General features: G+C 38.3%; 1 protein-coding gene across 1 annotated transcript; it reads left to right on the plus strand.

The window, feature by feature from the left end:
- The first annotated feature begins 142 nt into the window (after positions 1–142).
- On the plus strand, positions 143–16668 carry PHAX (phosphorylated adaptor for RNA export). Its single transcript, XM_027869194.1, has 5 exons — positions 143–324; positions 1579–2183; positions 5291–5411; positions 11943–12026; positions 15466–16668. The coding sequence occupies exons 1-5, from the start codon at positions 256–258 to the stop codon at positions 15733–15735; spliced, it is 1149 nt and encodes a 382-aa protein (XP_027724995.1). The 5' UTR covers positions 143–255; the 3' UTR covers positions 15736–16668.
- The last annotated feature ends 976 nt before the right edge of the window (positions 16669–17644 follow it).

Genomic DNA, 17644 nt, shown 5'->3' on the forward strand with positions numbered 1-17644 from the left:
GGGGCGGGGAGTGGGGTGGCCTGCAGGGGGCGGGGAGTGGCAGGGCCTGTAGGGAGCGTGACCTGCAGGAGCGGGGGGTGGTGTCGTCTGCAGGGGGGTAGGGGCGGGGGAGGAGCGAAGAACGGGCGCGAACCTGGTCCTTCTCTCCGCACTAGCCGCAGCGGGAGAGGAGGAAAAGGAACTGGACTTGGCGGAACTACTTCCTGCCGTGCTGCCGGAAGTGGCCTCCGGTACGGTTTCTCCTCAGAGGGGAAAATGGCGCTCGACGTTCGGGGCATGGAAGACGGCGAGCTCTCCGAGTCGGATTCTGACATGACGGACACGGTAAGGAATAGCGAGCAGCCCCTGCAGCCCCCGTGGCGGGGGAGGGCGGGGAGAGGGTCGCGTCACCCTGTCACCCCTGCCCCGCTCCCGGCCGGCGCGGGGAGAACCGGGCCCTGCGGACCCCGCGCTCCAGTAGATCAGCGAGCGTTTGTTCCTCGCGTTCTGGGGACAAGCGGCGTGGTGCGGGCGGCCTTGAAGTCCGGGAGATGCTACCGCGCGCCCCAGCGTCCTGGCTGTGGGAGTTCCCTTAACCCTCAGTACTGCGGGGCAGCTCTGCTAGACTCCGGTCTGCTGAATAGATGCCACGCTGCAATGATGGAGTGACTCTCCTCTTCTGGGAGTTGCTCCAGTGTCGAAGTCACAGATGCCCTCCCGAGCCTTACAGGCTCCAAGGAGCATATCGACAGGATTTTTCTGCACCACACATTTTAGCCCTTAATTTGTGCTATTTGATGTCTTAATTCCTGAACTAAACGTTAGAAGGTTCTTGGGAGTGTGGAGAGGGATGTGCTTCTGCAGCTCAGACAAATGACATGAGTGAAGAAATTCTGTATACTTACTGTTGCTTATTAAATAATTTGTGTTAAACAACAAAATCCAGTTAATGCCTTTTATCAGGTATTTTACTGACGTGGATTAGTAAAGTTTTAGTGTGGGGTATTTTTTTAAGGCTACACATGATGGTCAGACAAGCTTAATCAGTGATTATTTTAAGCTCGTGCCCTCTCTTGGATGTCATGGTATTAAATGTAGAATAGTCAGGATCACTGCCCCACAGGCATTTTTCATCTAATACGGAAACAACCACGGACTAGCCTAAAGGGAACTGTTTTAAACACAAAAGAGAAGACTCTCCAAGAGAAAGGTTAGTTTAAATGGCTGTTATTTAGCCTTTCATTTTCAAATATGCTAGCAGCAATTTTAAAAAATCTATTGCAAGAATTCACATTAGAGCCAACAAGCCCAGATTATAGTTCTGTGGTTTTTGTTAAGGAGGAAATGTTATTAATGAGACATATTGCCCAGGCAGTAGTGTTTTATATTTTTTAAATTGTCAAATCCCATATGAAATTTCTGAAAACTAGAAACTAGTTTGGCCACCGGACTTCCTTTGAAGTCTCATCCGGTTTTAGAGTGGACCAGGTTTAATATAGCTGTGAGATTATTTTCTTTTAAAAAATGGTAATGCTAATGTGGTACGATTGGGGTGGGGTTAACCTTTTATGAAGTTAATTGTGTTTTATTCATTTACAGAAAGTACCAGATGGCAATATATCTTTCAGGCCTTTCCAGAGCAGCATTGCAGTCTCTCCAGTATCACATTATCGAACTATTAAGGGTGTAGAATCAAGTGAGGAAAGCTTTTCTGATTCAGACGATGACAGCTGTCTTTGGAAACGAAAGAGACAGAAATGTTTTAATCCTCTTCCCAAACCAGAGCCTTTTCAATTTGTACAGAACAATCAGAAACAGCATATTCTGGGAGGGAGGAAGATTAACAACATATGGGGTGCAGTGCTACAGGAACAGAGTCAAGATGCAGTGGCTAATGAACTTGGTATACTGGGAATGGAGGGCAACATTGACAAAAGCAGACAGTCAGAGACTTACAATTATTTGCTGGCTAAGAAGATAATGAGGGAATCGAAAACTGAAAAACTAGATAAAGAGTTAGATGAATATATGCATGATGATAAAAAAGCCGGTCCTAAAGAAGAAGAAAATGGACAAGGTCATATGAAACGGAAACGACCTATCAAAGACAGACTAGGAAACAGAATAGAAATGAACTATAAAGGTCGATATGAAATTACAGAAGAGGATCCTGAAGAAAAAGTAGCAGATGAAATTTCTTTCAGGTAAGTCCTTAACTAGCTATCATGTCCTTCACATTAATCTGATCAGTTGTCTCATCCCTAGCAAAATGTCCCTAATATAAGTGTACATATAGTTGTTCAGTCTTATCCAACTCTTCATGACCCTATTTGGGATTTTCTTGGCAAAGATACTGGAGTGGTTTGCCATTTCCTTCTCCACCTTATTTTACAGATGAGGAGATAGAGGCACACAAGGTTAAGTGACTTGCCCAGGGTCCCACAACTAGTAAATGTGCGAGACTCAATTTGAACTCTAGTCTTCCTGACTCCAAGGCAGACATTGTATCACTGAACCACCTAGCTGCCCGAGTGTGTATATAGTTACCATTTTGGTTTAAGATTTTAAATGATTTTGCATTAAATAAGTAAACTGTAATTATATGTCTCTATAGGAACATGATTATGTGTTATTATTTTTTAAACTTGATGTTAAGGGAAGACATGGCAGGAACTTTAATGGATGTACATAAATTTGAACAGGATCCTGTGGAACAATTTGTCAGACTTTGAATTCAGTAAGTTTGATCATGTATTTGCTTATCAATATACAACAAAAGGTTATAAAAATAATTAGATTTAAGTTTTCTATCTCTTTTGTATCCTGAGGCCTCTTCTCTTTTCCCTCAATACTATCTTTTTTGCTCATCTCATCACTCCCTTTCATTCGACTATCATCTCTTTGTAGATGTTTCTACACCCACACGTGCACACATGTACCCACCCATTCGCTCACTCACTCACTCGAGCTCATTCTCCCTAGTCTCTCTTGAGTGCCAGTCTCATATAACCAGGTGCCCTCTTGGACATCTTGACCTGGATATCAAATTTAACATATCCAAAATGGAATTTTTCTCCCAAACTCCCTTCTTCCTAATTTCCTTATTACTATTGATGGTACCATCACCCTGTTCACTCAGCTAAGAAACTTCAGTGTCATTCTTAACTCCTCACATTTCAGAGTCATTCTGTTGCTATATCTTGTCATTTCTACCTCTACCACATCTCTAGTGTACATGCACTACTCTCACAGCTACTGCCCTTATTACCTTTTGCCTGAACTATTTCAATAGCTTTCTAAGTGCTCTCCCTCTTTCAGCTCTGCTCGACTGCCAAAATGGGTTTGTGCATATCACCTTCCTACTCATTAAACTACAGTGATTTCCTGTTAGCTCTAGAGTCATCTTCAAATCCAGTCTGCCTAATAAACGTCTTCACAACCTATTCCCTCTCTATTTTCTCTGTCATCTTATACTTCTTCCCATGTACTTGCTATATCAGTCTACGTGCTGTTCCTCACTCATTACACTGTCTCTCTGGGCCTTTCTACTTAACCACTATTTCTGGAATGCTCCCTTTCCTCACCTCTTCCTCCTAGTTTTCTTGGCTTCCTTCATGACAGCTTAAATGCCATCTTCAGCAAGAAGGCTTTCCTAGTGTCCCCAGTTCCTCATTAAAATAAGCCTAGGAAATTATAATGACAATATTCCTTTTCTCCTTGTTAACCAGTCAGAGTCGATTGCTACCTGTCAAAGACAACCCCTTCTCCAAAGGTATTTAAGCATTCCGGGCCTCCAAGGTTTGTCTTTGACTTCCAGGAGGGCCATTGACCTAATTTTATTGATTATTTGCTAGCCATAATTAATAAATTGATCATTAATTACCCAGAAACTATGTCTCTCAAACTTTTCATTTGTCATAATTCTAAATTTGATGGAGAGTAAGAAAAAAAATGTTAGGAGTATGATTGCTCTGCAGGGGTGAGGAACCTGTGGCCTCTAGGCCATAGGTTCTCCACCCCTTCATTTGTCAGTTTTCAGTGGTAGTACCAGTTTAAAAAAATTAGAATATGGGGGAGAAATTGGTAGTAGAGATAGAATCATAAAATTTTAGAGCTAAAGATTGTGTGATATAACTTCATTTTACAGTTGCCCCAAGAGGTTATGTTATTGTTTGAGATTTTAGAAATATTTCCATTTCTTTGCATATGTGGCTTAAAAAGTTAATGTTCGTGCTTATTTTTAAATACTTTTAAAAAAATATGCACCCTTTGACCCAGCAATACCAAGCCTAGGGCTGTATCCCAAAGAGATCATAAAAATGGGAAAAGGATCCACATGTACAAAAATATTTATAGCAGTTCTTTCTGTGGTGACAAAGAATTGGAAATTGAGGGGATGCTCATCAATTGGGGAATGGCTGAACAAGTAATAGTATGTGAATGTAATGGAATACTACTGTGCTATAAGAAATGATGAGCTGGAGGACTTCAGAAAAACCTGGAAAGACTTGTATGGACTGATGTTGAGTGAAGTGAGCAGAACCAGGAGAACATTGTACACAGTAACAGCCACATTGTTCCATGACTGACTTTGATAGACTTGGGTCTTAGCAATGCAAAAATCTAAGACAGCTCCAAAAGACTCGGGATAGAAAATGCTATTCGCCTCCAGAAAAAGAACCATGGAGTCTGAATGCAGATGGAAGCATACTATTTGCTCTCCTTTTCCTTTGTTGTTTTGTTTTATTTCTTCTTTCTGGTGGTTCCTCCCATTAGTTCTAATTCTTCTATACATCATGACTAATGTGAAAATATGCTTAATATGAATATACAAGTAGAGCCTATATCATATTATATGCCATCTTGGGGAGGAAGAGAAAATTTAAAACTCAAAATCTTGTGGAAGTGAATGTTGAAAACTAAAAATAAATAAATTATATTAAAAAAAAAGGAAGGAAAATATACAAAATTATTCTAGAAAACTTCTGATGAAGAATGCTACCCACATCCTGACATGGGAGATAGACTAAAATTAGCAGAATGAAATACACATTGTTGGACATGGTCAATATAAGAATTTGTTTTGTTTGACTCTACATATTTGTTACAAGTTATTTTTTTCTTTCTTTCTACAGTGCTAAGGGGGTGTTGTGGGAGGGAGAAAAAAATGCTTGATAATTGAAAAAAATAATTTAAAACAAGATAATATATGCAAGATAATTTTCTGTGCATTCACGTACAGGAGAATTATTTTTCAACCACTATAAAACAAACAGTAAGGTTAATATTACTTTATGTGCTCCTTTTGTAGGCTTCAGGAACCAAAGAAAGATCTGATAGCCCGAGTAGTAAGAATAATTGGAAACAAAAAAGCAATTGAGCTTCTGATGGAAACTGCAGAAGTTGAACAAAATGGTGGACTTTTAATAATGGTAAGATAAACAGTCTACTTTTTTCTTTGTTTTTCTATTGCTTGGACAAACTTTGCCTCCAGTTATTTATTTACCATTGATGTGGAATTCACTTTAGAATTAGTACTCAGTCATTGATCGTCAACTTAATTAGGCCAAAAGGTACAATTAAAACTGGTGAAAGTGTCAAATGTTGCAGAGAGGTCGGTAGGGATATGGATTAATAAAAGGTTGGATTTGACGAGATCACGGAACTTTTGAGAGGGCAGTTTCAGTTGAGTGATGAGATTAGAAGCCAGATTGAAAAAGTTTGAAAAAATGGATGAGAATAAGTGGAGACAATGAGCATAGATGGCTTTTTCTAGAAGTTTGGTGGTAAAAGAGAGAAAAGAAAGGACTGTTTCTACCAGGGATGGTAGGATTCCATAAAGTTTTTGTGTTGTTGTTGTTGTCGTCCTGTTTTGTGTTTTTTTGGTAATGGCTTTACAGTAGCAAAGTGATTCTTAAAATATCTTTCCTTGATCTGTTTTCTAGGTCATTTGTCTTTACCATGAGATAACTTGAATTTTCTTTTTCTTCCCCCAGTCTTTTGACTTTCTCTAAGCATTTCTTAATTGTTTCATACTTACTGGCTTCTATTTGGTCTGTTTTAATTTTTCAGGGAGTATTTTTTGTTTCTTAAATAAGGTTTTGTACCTCTTATTCCAAGATATAACTTCTCTTTCCAAATTTTTCTTCCATAGCTCTCCTTTTTTCCCCATTCTTTCCTTTAGTTCTCTTATTTGTTTTTTTAAAAGAATTTTTTAGCTTTTTGTTTGTTTGTTTGTTTGTTTAACTTCCTTCATCTCTTCTAAGAATTCTGGTTGAACTTGTGCCCAAATTGTATTTTTCTTTGAGATATTGCCGGTAAATGTTTAGGAGTCTTCTTTTTTGGGGTTTGTGTGTTGAACCGTGCCTATCACTATAATATCGATTTATGAAAGAAGGAAACAAACTTTTATTAAGTGCCTACTCTGTGCCAAGTGCTATTACAAATATCTCATTTGATCTTCACAGCCACCCTGTGAGATAGATGCTGTTGTTATCCCCATTTTACAGTTGAGGAAACTGAGACAGGCAGGTTAAGTGGTTTGCCAAGGGTCACATAGCTGGTAAATGACTGAAGCCATGTTTGAACTCAGATTTTCCTGACCTGGCTGTGGTGGTATTTTTTTTTTTCCTTTGTTTATTCTGCTAGCCTCCTTCTTTACTTTGGACTTTATGTTGTAGCTGGGCTCTGCATGCTTCTAGTGGGAATATGGATACTTACTTTTGTCCTCTTGGACCAAAAAAAAAAAAGCTTTCTTGGGATATTGAATGTTCTGTTATTCTAGGATTTTAAGGACAGGTCGGGCTGAGAACCTGAAAACTTTCGCAAGCCAGACTAAGTTGGATCACTGCCCTTTTGGTCTGTGAGCCTGACCTTTCTTTGAGTCTGAGCAACACTCCATTGAGCAGTCTCTGTTTGGAAAAGTTCTGGTAGACAGTTGCTGGACTCAGCTGGGAAGCTCTGTTCAGAGTAATAGAACTCTAAGTTCTCTTTTGATCTTGGATTCCTGCCTTGATTATTCCACTGCAGGCTTCAAACTGGGCTGAAGGCTAGAACTGATAATTTTACTCTGTTCCTGGTGTCAAAGCTACATAGTAACTGCCTGTTTCTGAACTTGTTCCTCACTCAGTACATTGCTCAGTACCCGAAATTACTCCTTACACTAGAACATCAATTTTGGGCACAGATGCCCTCCTCAGTCTGCCCTGGGTCGGTGACCCAGAACTGGATATTAAATGAAAAGACTATCAGTCAGCACTTGTTCCCACACCTTCATGAGGTTTTGATGCCCTGAGCTTTATAACCTCTTCTTTCAGTCTCTGTTTCAAGAATATTCCACCTCTGGCCACACTCTGTCCCTAGTTTCATTAAGTCTTCTATCTCCCTAAGCCAATCTGGGCTGAAAAAATGACTCATTGTGATTTTTTTTCTTGGATTTCTGGATCAGTACTTAGTTTGGGGTTTTTCTAGGTCTTTGTGGAGGAAGTATGCTGCAAGAGCTAGGCTATCCTTCATACTACTCTATCTTGACTCCTGCTTTCATTTCGTTAATAATGTTTTCTTTTAGTGTATCCATTTGATTTATAAAAATCATTTTTAAAATTTTTCAAATTTCTACTTCATCTGTTCTAGGAATTTTAATTTAACTTTTACTCATGACACGTTTTTCTTTGAGGTTTTGATTGTAGATGATTTGGAGTCATTTTCTTCTTTTGGGTTGATGTCTTAAGCACCACTGTCACCATTATTGCTCTTTATGGTAGGATTCTTTTTTTGTTTGCTCATTCTTCCAGCCTACTTCCCAAAGACTGAGTTCTGCACACTTGTAGAGGAAATATCTGGGCTGGATTTGTGTGCCCTTGGTTTATGCTGTTTCATTCAGTTGGTCAGTCAGTAAAAATTAAGTGGTTGGAATGGATGTGGGAAAATTGGAACACTAATGCATTTTTTGATGAAATTGAGAATAGATCCAACCGTTTTGGAGAACAATTTGGAACTATGCCCAAAGGGCTATAAAAATGTGCATACCCTTTGACCCAGCAATAGCACTTCCAGGGCTGTATCCCAAAGAGATCATAAAAATGGGAAGAGGACCCATATGTACAAAAATATTTATAGCAGTTCTTTCTGTGGTGGCAAAGAATTGGAAATTGAGGGGATGCTCATCAATTGGGGAATGGCTGTGAACAAGTTATAGTATGTGAATGTAATGGAATACTACTGTGCTAGAAGTGATGAGGAAGTAGAATTCAGAAAAACTTGGAAAGACTTGTATGAACTGATGCTGAGCAGAACCAGGAGAACTTGTACACAGTAACAGCCACATTGTAGGATAACTGACTTTGATAGACTTAGCTCTACTCAGCAATGCAAGGATCTAAGACATCTCCAAAAGTCTCATGATGGAAAATGCTATCCACATCCAGAGAAAGAACTATGGAGTTTGAATGCAGATCAAAGCATACTATTTGCTCCTTTTTTTCTTGTTCTGTTTTGTTTCTTCTTTCTTGTGGTTCCTCTTACTGGTTCAAATTCTTCTTTGCAACATGACTAATGTGAAAACATGTTTAATAGGAATGCAGTAGAGTCTATATCAGATTGCATGCCTTCTTGGGGAAGGAGGGGGAGAAAATTTAAAACTCAAAAGCTTATGGAAGTGATTGCTGAAAATTAAAAATAAATTAATTCTAGAAAAAGAAAAAATGTATTAAGTGCTTACTAAATGCCCAGCACTGTACTAAGTACTTGGGATACAAAGAAAGTTGAAAGACAATCCCTGCTCTCAAGGAAAACATGAAAACAATTATACAAACAAGCCATATAGAAGATAAATTGGAGATAATTGATAAAGGGAAGGCATTGGAATTGAGGGGAATTAAAGGGTTTTTTTTTTTCTGTAAGGTGGGATTTTAGTTAAGACTTGAAGGAAACCAGGGAAACAAAGGGGAGGAAATGATGAGAAAATTCTAGCCAGTAAAAATGTTTGGAGTTAGAAGAGCGTTTTGTGTAAGAAGGCCACTATCACTGGATTGAAGAATAAGTGGTGGAGAATGAGGTATTAGAAGACTGGAAAGGTAAAGGGGTAGGGGTAGGGGCAGGTCATAAAGGGTTTTGAATGCCAAACAGCATTTTATATTTGATCTTAGAGGTAATGGGGAACCACTGGAGTTTATTGAATGGTTGGGGAAGAGGGGTGCAGTGATACTTAGGAAGATCACTTTGGCCACTGAGTAGAGGATAGGCTTTAGGGAGGAAAGATTTATGGCATGGAAACCAATCAGCAGGCTATTACAATAGTTCAGCCATGAGGTGATGAGAGCCTGGATTAGGGTAGTGGCCACCTCTGAAAAGAGAGTATATTTGAGAGACATTACAAAGCTAAAATCAGCAGGCCTTGGCAACATACTGGATATAGAGAGTGAGAGGAATCAAGGATGACACCTAGATTGTCCACCTAGTTGACTGGGAGGCTGGTGGTACCTTCAGCAGTAATAGCGAAGTGGTTGTTTGTCCTTTGTTCTTGAAGAGGACCCAGACATCCTAGAGGTGATGTCATGACGTGCGAGTGAATTGGATTTAAGTGAGGAAGGGCTGTGCAAAATCACAAGCTTTACTTTCTCCTCCAGAGCCATCTGGGTTCAGTGGCTCAGATACACATCAGGACTGAAGATGGCCCAGGATGCGGTGGGAGACCTTGGCCTTTTCAAGCTAAGGTCTTTAAGATGTCTGGGTTTGACTGTGGTAGTGCCCATTCAGTGATTAAAGCTTAATAAAAGAGGCAAACAATGGCCCCAAAACACCCTCAAACTGGGAAGGGAAGACCCTGGGAGTTTTTGGCCAAAACAGAAACAATTCCTGTCTACATTCACTGAGTCAATCAGGGCCCAAACAATGACCAAGCAGACTTGGAAGACTAACAGGGAAGTTAGAAAGAACTCCATGGGAGCTGAAGAGATCACCAGGTGAAATTGTATAGAGGCAATAGAAAAGACACCCCAGGAAGGGGCCTTGAGAGACTCCCCTGATTAGTGGACCTGACATGATGATGATCTAACAAGGCAGACTGAAGAAGAAGAGGACTGTCATACAGATAGGAGGCAAACCAGGAGAGAGTAGTGTTCCAAAAACCTAGAATGAAAGTATCAAAGAAAACAAGGTAATCAGCAGTGTCAGAGGCTACTGAGAGGTCAAGAAGAATGAAGACTGAGAAAAGGCCATTGGATTTGGCAATTAAGAGATCTCTGGTAACTTTAGAGATTTTTTAGTGGAATGATGAACTCAAAAACTGGATTATATAAGGGAGTAAGAGGAGAGTGAGAGAGAAGAAAAGAGAAACTGGAGGCAGCTATTGTAGAGAACCTTTTCAAGAAGTTTAGCCACAAAGGGCAGAAGAGAAATAGGGTAATACTGTGGGATATAAGGATTAAATGAGGATTTTTTGAGGATGGAGACTCAAGGAGCTCAAGACACATGGGACTCAAGAGGACAGTACAGAGTTGAACAGGTTGACCAAGGGGTCAAAATGGGGAAAAGAGTGTGGCTAGTGTAGGCATATCAAAGGACTACTTTGCTCCAGTGATAGCCCAGTTGCGATTATGTATCATAAAGTTATATTGGACCCAGTCAGCATGGTTTTTGATTTCCTCCAGCTTCATTCATCAGCATAATAGGAACAAAAGCAGTGGAAGGTGAGAGAAATCCGAGACTGGGCTTTGGCAGGACAAGATCTTCTGATAAAGGGGCAAGGGACTTGAGAAGAATACAGTGTAGAATTGACCTGACTCATCCACGGGTGAAGATGAAGGGAAAAGAGTATAGTTAGTGTAAGACAGGTGGTCTAGGAAAGACAGGCTAAGGAATTGGAGGTTGCTGTGCATACAAAGAGCAGGATTTAGAGTTGCAAGGCAGAGAGTGAGATGGAATGGCAAGACAATGTGATCAGATAAGGGAATTTCATAAAGTGGTACATGTGTCAGTGATGACAGAAATCAATGGTGTAACCCATCTTTTTGTGTTCCTGAGTTGGAGTGGAGGAGTAGATCATTGGAAATGATATGTTAAGTAATAAGGAGCTGAGTGTGTTTGATAAAGTAACAATACATGTATTGAAACGTTTTAGTATCAGGGCAGGAGTTGGGGAAGAGAGGAAGACTGAGCCAGGCACTGAACTCACTGAGGAAGGAAGGAGAGTGTAATGAAGGTCAGTAAACAGTGGGGTGTGAGTGAGAGTACAACCAGTGCCAGGAGTGGCCAGGGAGACTGGTTCATCAGGAGGGAGTCAGATTTTAATGAGAACCAGAGGATACTAGCCTCCTAGTTTCCCTGGCTTCCTTCAAGTTTCCGTTAAAGTGCCATCTTCCGAAAGAAACTTTTCCCAGTCAGCTTTAATCTTAGTGTCTTTCCTCTGTGACTGCCCCAAATTTATCTGTACATGTCTAGTTTGTACCTAGTTGTTTGTTGTGAGCAAGGACAGCAGCCTTTTACCTTTCTTTGTATCCCCAAGCTCTTTGCACAGTTCCTAGCACATAGTGGCTGCTTAATAAATACTGGTTGACTGGTTGATTTCCAGGAACTTATTCTCAAATTGAGAAACAAAATTAACAGTGAAGAAATAATTAGGGAGTAATTAAGTACTAAACTGTATAGAATCCTGTCAGCAACACAAGAAGGGAATAAGCATTCATATTGCACCTGTGACAGGCACCGTGATAAGCACTTAACAAATATTATCTCATTTGATCCTCACAACAACCCTTTGGGGTAGGTGATGTTGTTATTACCATTTTTCAGGTTAGAAAACAGGTTAAGTGGCTAGGGTCACATACCCAGGAAATGTCTAAGATCAGATCTGAACTCAGGTTTTCCTGACTTCAGACCCAGTGCAGTATCCACTGGATCACCTAAATGCCTTAAAATACAGTATATAGTACAATACATTATACTTCTCATATTCTTTTTTGTAGAATGGTAGCAGAAGAAGAACACCAGGTGGAGTTTATCTGAATCTTCTGAAAAACACACCAAGCATCACTGAGGCACAAATTAAGGTAAAAATTAAAATTCTTTGTGTAGATTTCAAGTCTGTCCATTGTATGCTTGACCCTTCCTATCCACATTTAATTCCCACTGTTCCCTCAGACCTGCTGTCTCCTGTCTTTATTCCAGTTTTCCTCTCCACTGCCTCTGGAAAACCTAGCAGTCCTCTAAGGTATAGCTCACATCTGCCCCTGCTAAAGCCTTCTTCTGTATTTTATCTTACACTGAACTCTCCTGAATTACCTTACAGTGCCACGTGTGGTGGCCTCAAGACCACAGGTTCCCCGACCATACCTTACACCTTGGTATTTTGGCAATGAATTGTTTCCTTGTTCTTTCTTCAGTATTAGTTTCATTTTTGCAACTTGATCCTTGATGTTAAGGGATTGTATCCATTTTTCATATACTTCCAAAGTGGACATCCTGCTGTGTGCATATTGGGCAAATATTTGTTGTAAGGATGATTTATGGTAAAAAGCTGGGCTTTTTTAGACCAGGCAGAGTGGTATAGTAGAAAAAACCTCCATTGGGAACCAAAAGACCTGGATTCTAATCCTAGTTCTACCACTTTGTAGCTCTGTCATTTTGGCCAGGTTACTTAGACCTCATCTGAAAAATGGAAATAATATGTTACATGGTTATTATAATAATGGTAATAGCTTACAGCTATAGAATGCCTTAAGATTTGATCTTCATGTACATCCTCATCTATAACAGCCTCTGTAAAACAGGTTATCACATTTTAGAGGAAATAAAAGTCCTGAGACTTGCCCATGATCATATTGAATTCAGATCCTTGCTCTAAGTATTTATCCACTGGATCATATTGCTTCTCTGTTGTAAGGAACAAATGAAACTGTACCATATGTGTAAAAGGTGGTGGTATTATTTCTCTTAAAATTCAGTTCTTCCAACCACTTCTACTAGTCATTTTTTACTTGATACTAGTAAAGTATTTCCTATTGTAATCAAAGTAAGATATCAAAATTGTTGTAAAGAAAATTTGTTAAATGATTGTGGTATTGGAGAATTTGTGCTCCCTGTTTACAGAAATTGGAGCTTGAACCAGGCTATGAGGTATAGCTTTGCTGTGGTGAATTAGCAATTTAAAAGAAGCCTTGAATTCCAAGAAGCTTCAGATACTCTTCACCATCCCTATCTTTCTCTTTGTTCCTGAATCCGAGTGGTTTTGTTGTTGTGGGTAGCTTGAAAATTTACGTGGGTTTTGGGGTGTTTGAAGTGAATTGAGAATATTTGAAAATTAGAGTTCATCCCTCTCAAATCCATGCTGACCTCCCAGTATTTCCAATTTTTCAACCCCAGCCCCTCTTCTATGTTTTGAGACACATTATCAAAACCACAAAATTGAAAAGACCTCAAAGGTCACCTAATCCAGCCTTTCTTTGGCTGAACAGTAATCTCCATGATAGTTGGCTTTGTTTGAAAGACCTTCACTGAACCTACTAACTCTTAACAGTTTGGACAGCTCTGTTTGGAAGTTTTTCTTTACATTGAACCAAAATTTGTCTCCTTGCATCTTTTTACACATAGCTCCTAATCTCTTCTGCACTAAACATCCCTAATTCCTATAGCCAGTCTTTACATAGCATGGCTCCCACCATCCTTACCACTCTCCTGGATACTTAATGTTCTTCATAAAATGTTGTACCCAGAACTATAGATACTACTCCAGATGTGGTCTGACCAGGCTAGGATATGATGGAACTATTGCCTCCCTCATTTTAAAAAACTGCCTTCCTTAATGGAACCTCAGATCACATTAGTTTATTTAGCTGTCATGTCACATTGTTGACTTGGAATGTGAAGTCCACTAAACCCCCTGATCTTTTCATGTAAACTGTTGTCTAGCTGTACCTAGCCCATTTTATACTGTTTATTTCCTTAAAGTTTTTTTGGGACATTGATGCAGGGAGTTCTGAAGGGGGAAACTCCTACTAATGCACCTGCTCTGCAACTTTATAATCTTAAGAAGTTGCCTGGGGCACTGAGAGGTTAGGTGATTTACTTAGAGATGCACAGCCATCATTGCCCTTTTTTAAAAGGGCGCATATAGGACTTCACATTTATTCCTATTAAGTTTTAGCTTTTAAATTTGGCCTGTAATTTTAGTGTAAGATCTTTCTGGATCTTTAATTTATGTCATCTCACATGTTAGTTATCCTCACCTTCATGTCGTTTCCAAATTTGATAAGTATGTTGTCTATGCCTTCATTCAAGTCATTGACAAAAGTGTTTAAAAGGATGGCTCCCTGGGACATTTCATTAAAAACTTGAGTCCAAGTTTATATTTTTAATGACTACTCTTTAAGTCTGATCATTCACCTGGTTCTAAATACACCAAAATATTTTATTACCTTGCCTAGATGTCTCCATCTTGTCCACAAGGATATCATGAGAGACTTTGTTAAATACTTTGCTGAAATCTAGGTATATTAAGTCTAAGTGTCTTCCCTGATCTACCTGTCCAGTAATCCTGTCAAAAAAGGCAAGTAGGTAAGTTTGGCATAGCTTGTTCTTGATAAAACCATTTGGCTCTCAGTGATTATCTGCTTCTTCTCTTTTTAAATGTTCACACCATCCCTTTAATATAATACATTTTAAAAATTTGCTAAAGTCTAAGTCATCTTCACCAGTTTGAAAACTCATGTTTTTGGCCATCTCAAATCTTACCATATGTCTCCCATTCTTCATGTTTTTTCAGGGATCACTTACAGTGGCTCTCACTAATCCAATTCTTTTAGTACTCCAGGATAGTTCTGGGCCTGGTGACTTTTATTTTATCTTCCTCATTACTATGAATTTCAACTCCCAGATAATCTTCCCAGTTCCAAAAATAGTTCTTTGAAAAGGTGATGGGCAAAATAAGAGTTGTCCTGACTTCATTGATCTTACTGTTAACCTCTAGCACAGCTGAAAAAGTTTTAATGGGTCTTTTTGTTGTTGTTTTCTTGCTAGTTTTAGCATTTATCACCACCTTCAATTCATTCTTAGTTTTTAATGTTTTTGTAATAACTTCAGGTAATGGTTTTTTGTTGTTGGTTTTTTTTTTTAAACAATGAATTTTCTCAATGAAGCATATGTATCTCCCTTATTTATACAAGTATATTATTGTAATTTTTCACAGCAATGAAATTTTTCCCTATAATAAGTGTATTTGATCATTGCCACAAGTTTCATTTCAAGGTATAATTGAAAAGATGTCTCAGAATGGCAGTGCTGTGTGACTGTTACATATATTGGAATTTCTAAATAACCAAACCTATAGATTACCTCTAGACTTTCATCTTTGTTGATTGGTAATGTTAAAAAGAGTTTACTTGTCTTTAAATTTTAAATCAATGGTGCTTCCCCCTTTATTTTTCTATTTAGAAATCTATTACTACCAGAAAAATAATATATTTTAACAAAGTTCATGTGTCTTTTTTAAAGGAAATTTTCTATATTGAAAACCAAAAGGAATATGAAAATAAAAAGGCTGCTAAGAAAAGGAGAATACAAGTCTTGGGGAAAAAGATGAAGCAGGCTATTAAAGGTCTTAATCTTCAAGAATATGATGATGCATCTCGAGAAACTTTTGCAAGTGACACAAATGAGGCATTGGCTTCTCTGGATGATTCCCAGGAAGGAAATGGAGAAAGAAAGTTAGATGCAGAAGAAACCTTCGAGATTGATCATTCTCTTGATTTAGAGGTCTTTTAATAACATCTTGAATATCTAGGGGAATAAATTTTTCTAAAAAACATTGAAATTATCCTTTTTATTACACTTTGACTACTTCATTTGTTTGCCTTTGCACATGTTACCTGATCAAAAGCATTTGTTTCTGTTTTGAAGAACTCTGTATGTGGAAGATGAACCCAATAGAAATGTTATCTGTTGTTTTTTAAGAAACCTGTCTTGTCTGGCTAAATAAAAAATGTAAGTGTGTTGAATCATATTTCTTTTATCAGTCTACTGCATGTGATAAACTATAGACAAAAATACTGATGACTTAAGGATAACTGATATCTTTTTAACTCAATAAGCTTCTTTTAGGACTTCTTTAAACATTCCAGCTATATTTAAGTTTAGTTTTTTGTTTCCTGAGATCCCTTAGCAACTTAAAGAAGCTAGAAATTCTTGAATTACAACATTTCTCCTAACTTATGGCTCTCATTCTTTTGTTTTATTTCACCAACCTGATTGCGTGAAAAGTAAAATCAGTTTTTCAATAAAGTTTTTGTTTACCTTGTTACTTCATTACTCACTTTATTCCAGTAAATGGGGTCAATAGTAGTTACTAAGTTAGATCCATACCTGTAAGACACATTCAGAAAATTTTTGAATTTGAATTTCAACTTATGTTAATCAGCTTTAGCAGATATCTTTTCTTCTTGAAGGTTCAAAATGAGCCCTTGAAACTGATGAGAACAAAGTTAACTGGAATTGTAATTTTTGTCTGCAAATCACTTTTAAGAGTATAAAAACTGCAAAAATGTTCAAGAGAAAATGATATACAGCTCCTTATTTTACAAAGAATTTCTTGAAATACTTCAGTGTTTTAAAGTTGTAGCTAAGTGGGAAGAGGGAAAGATTCTCATAGATTCCTTTTGATTTGTAAAGTCTGCAAAAATAAAATTTGATTCCTGGTAATTCTTTCTGAGCTTGAAATGACTTTGTACATTTTAAAAAAGTTTCTATTAACTTGACTGTCATCCACAAACATGAACATCTCTTCATATGAAGAGACTTTTCTTTTTGGGTGATAACCACTCTCATTACCCATGTCACCTGCTAAAACCCTAGATCCCCAACCTCCAATATCCCCCCTCCCCCATTTGTTTCAAATCAGTATGGCTAAACGAGATAAATCCACACACTGACTGTGTATGAAAATTTGTTTCATTCTACACTTCTAGTCCATCACCTGTCTGCCAAGAGGTGGGAAACATAAGATGCCTCTTCAGTCTTCTAGAGTCATGACTGGTACGTTAAAGTATCAGAGTTATTTCCCTTTCCTTATACAATATTGTATAATTTTTCCTCTGGTTTTGCTCACTTCTGTTTGTATTAGATTCTACAAGTCCTCTGAGGTTTTTCTGTATCAGTCCCTTTTGTCATTCCTTAACCTTGTAAAAATATTCCATCACACTCCTCTGCTGTAATTTATTTAGCCATTCCCCATATGACATCAGTTTCTAGTTCTTCACTAAAACAAAATGTTGAATATATATTTGTGCCATTACTAACAATAATAGCTAACATCTATATAGTGCCTACTATATTCCAGGCACTGCTAAGTGCTTTACAAATATCTCATTTGATCCTCACAACAACCCTGGGAGCAAGGTGCTATTATTATCCCCGTTTTATAAATGAAGAAACAGACAAACAGGGCATGACTTGCCCAGGGTCACAGCTAGTAAGTGTGAAATACTGCCAACTCAAAAAAGAAGATGATTGTTACATTAGGATAAAAAATTTGATGTAATTGATACAAATGGGGCCATGGAACCTCTAAAATAAATGACGGAATCTTGAATCTATGATATGGAATATTATAAAACACTCAAAAGAAAAAGGCAAAGTTGGATCAGTTCCATGGGGTTTGCAATCAGCCACAAAGCAT

Source organism: Vombatus ursinus, unplaced genomic scaffold, assembly GCF_900497805.2.
Source record: "Vombatus ursinus unplaced genomic scaffold, bare-nosed wombat genome assembly UNPS02014792.1, whole genome shotgun sequence".
NCBI classification, from domain to species: Eukaryota; Metazoa; Chordata; class Mammalia; order Diprotodontia; family Vombatidae; genus Vombatus; species Vombatus ursinus.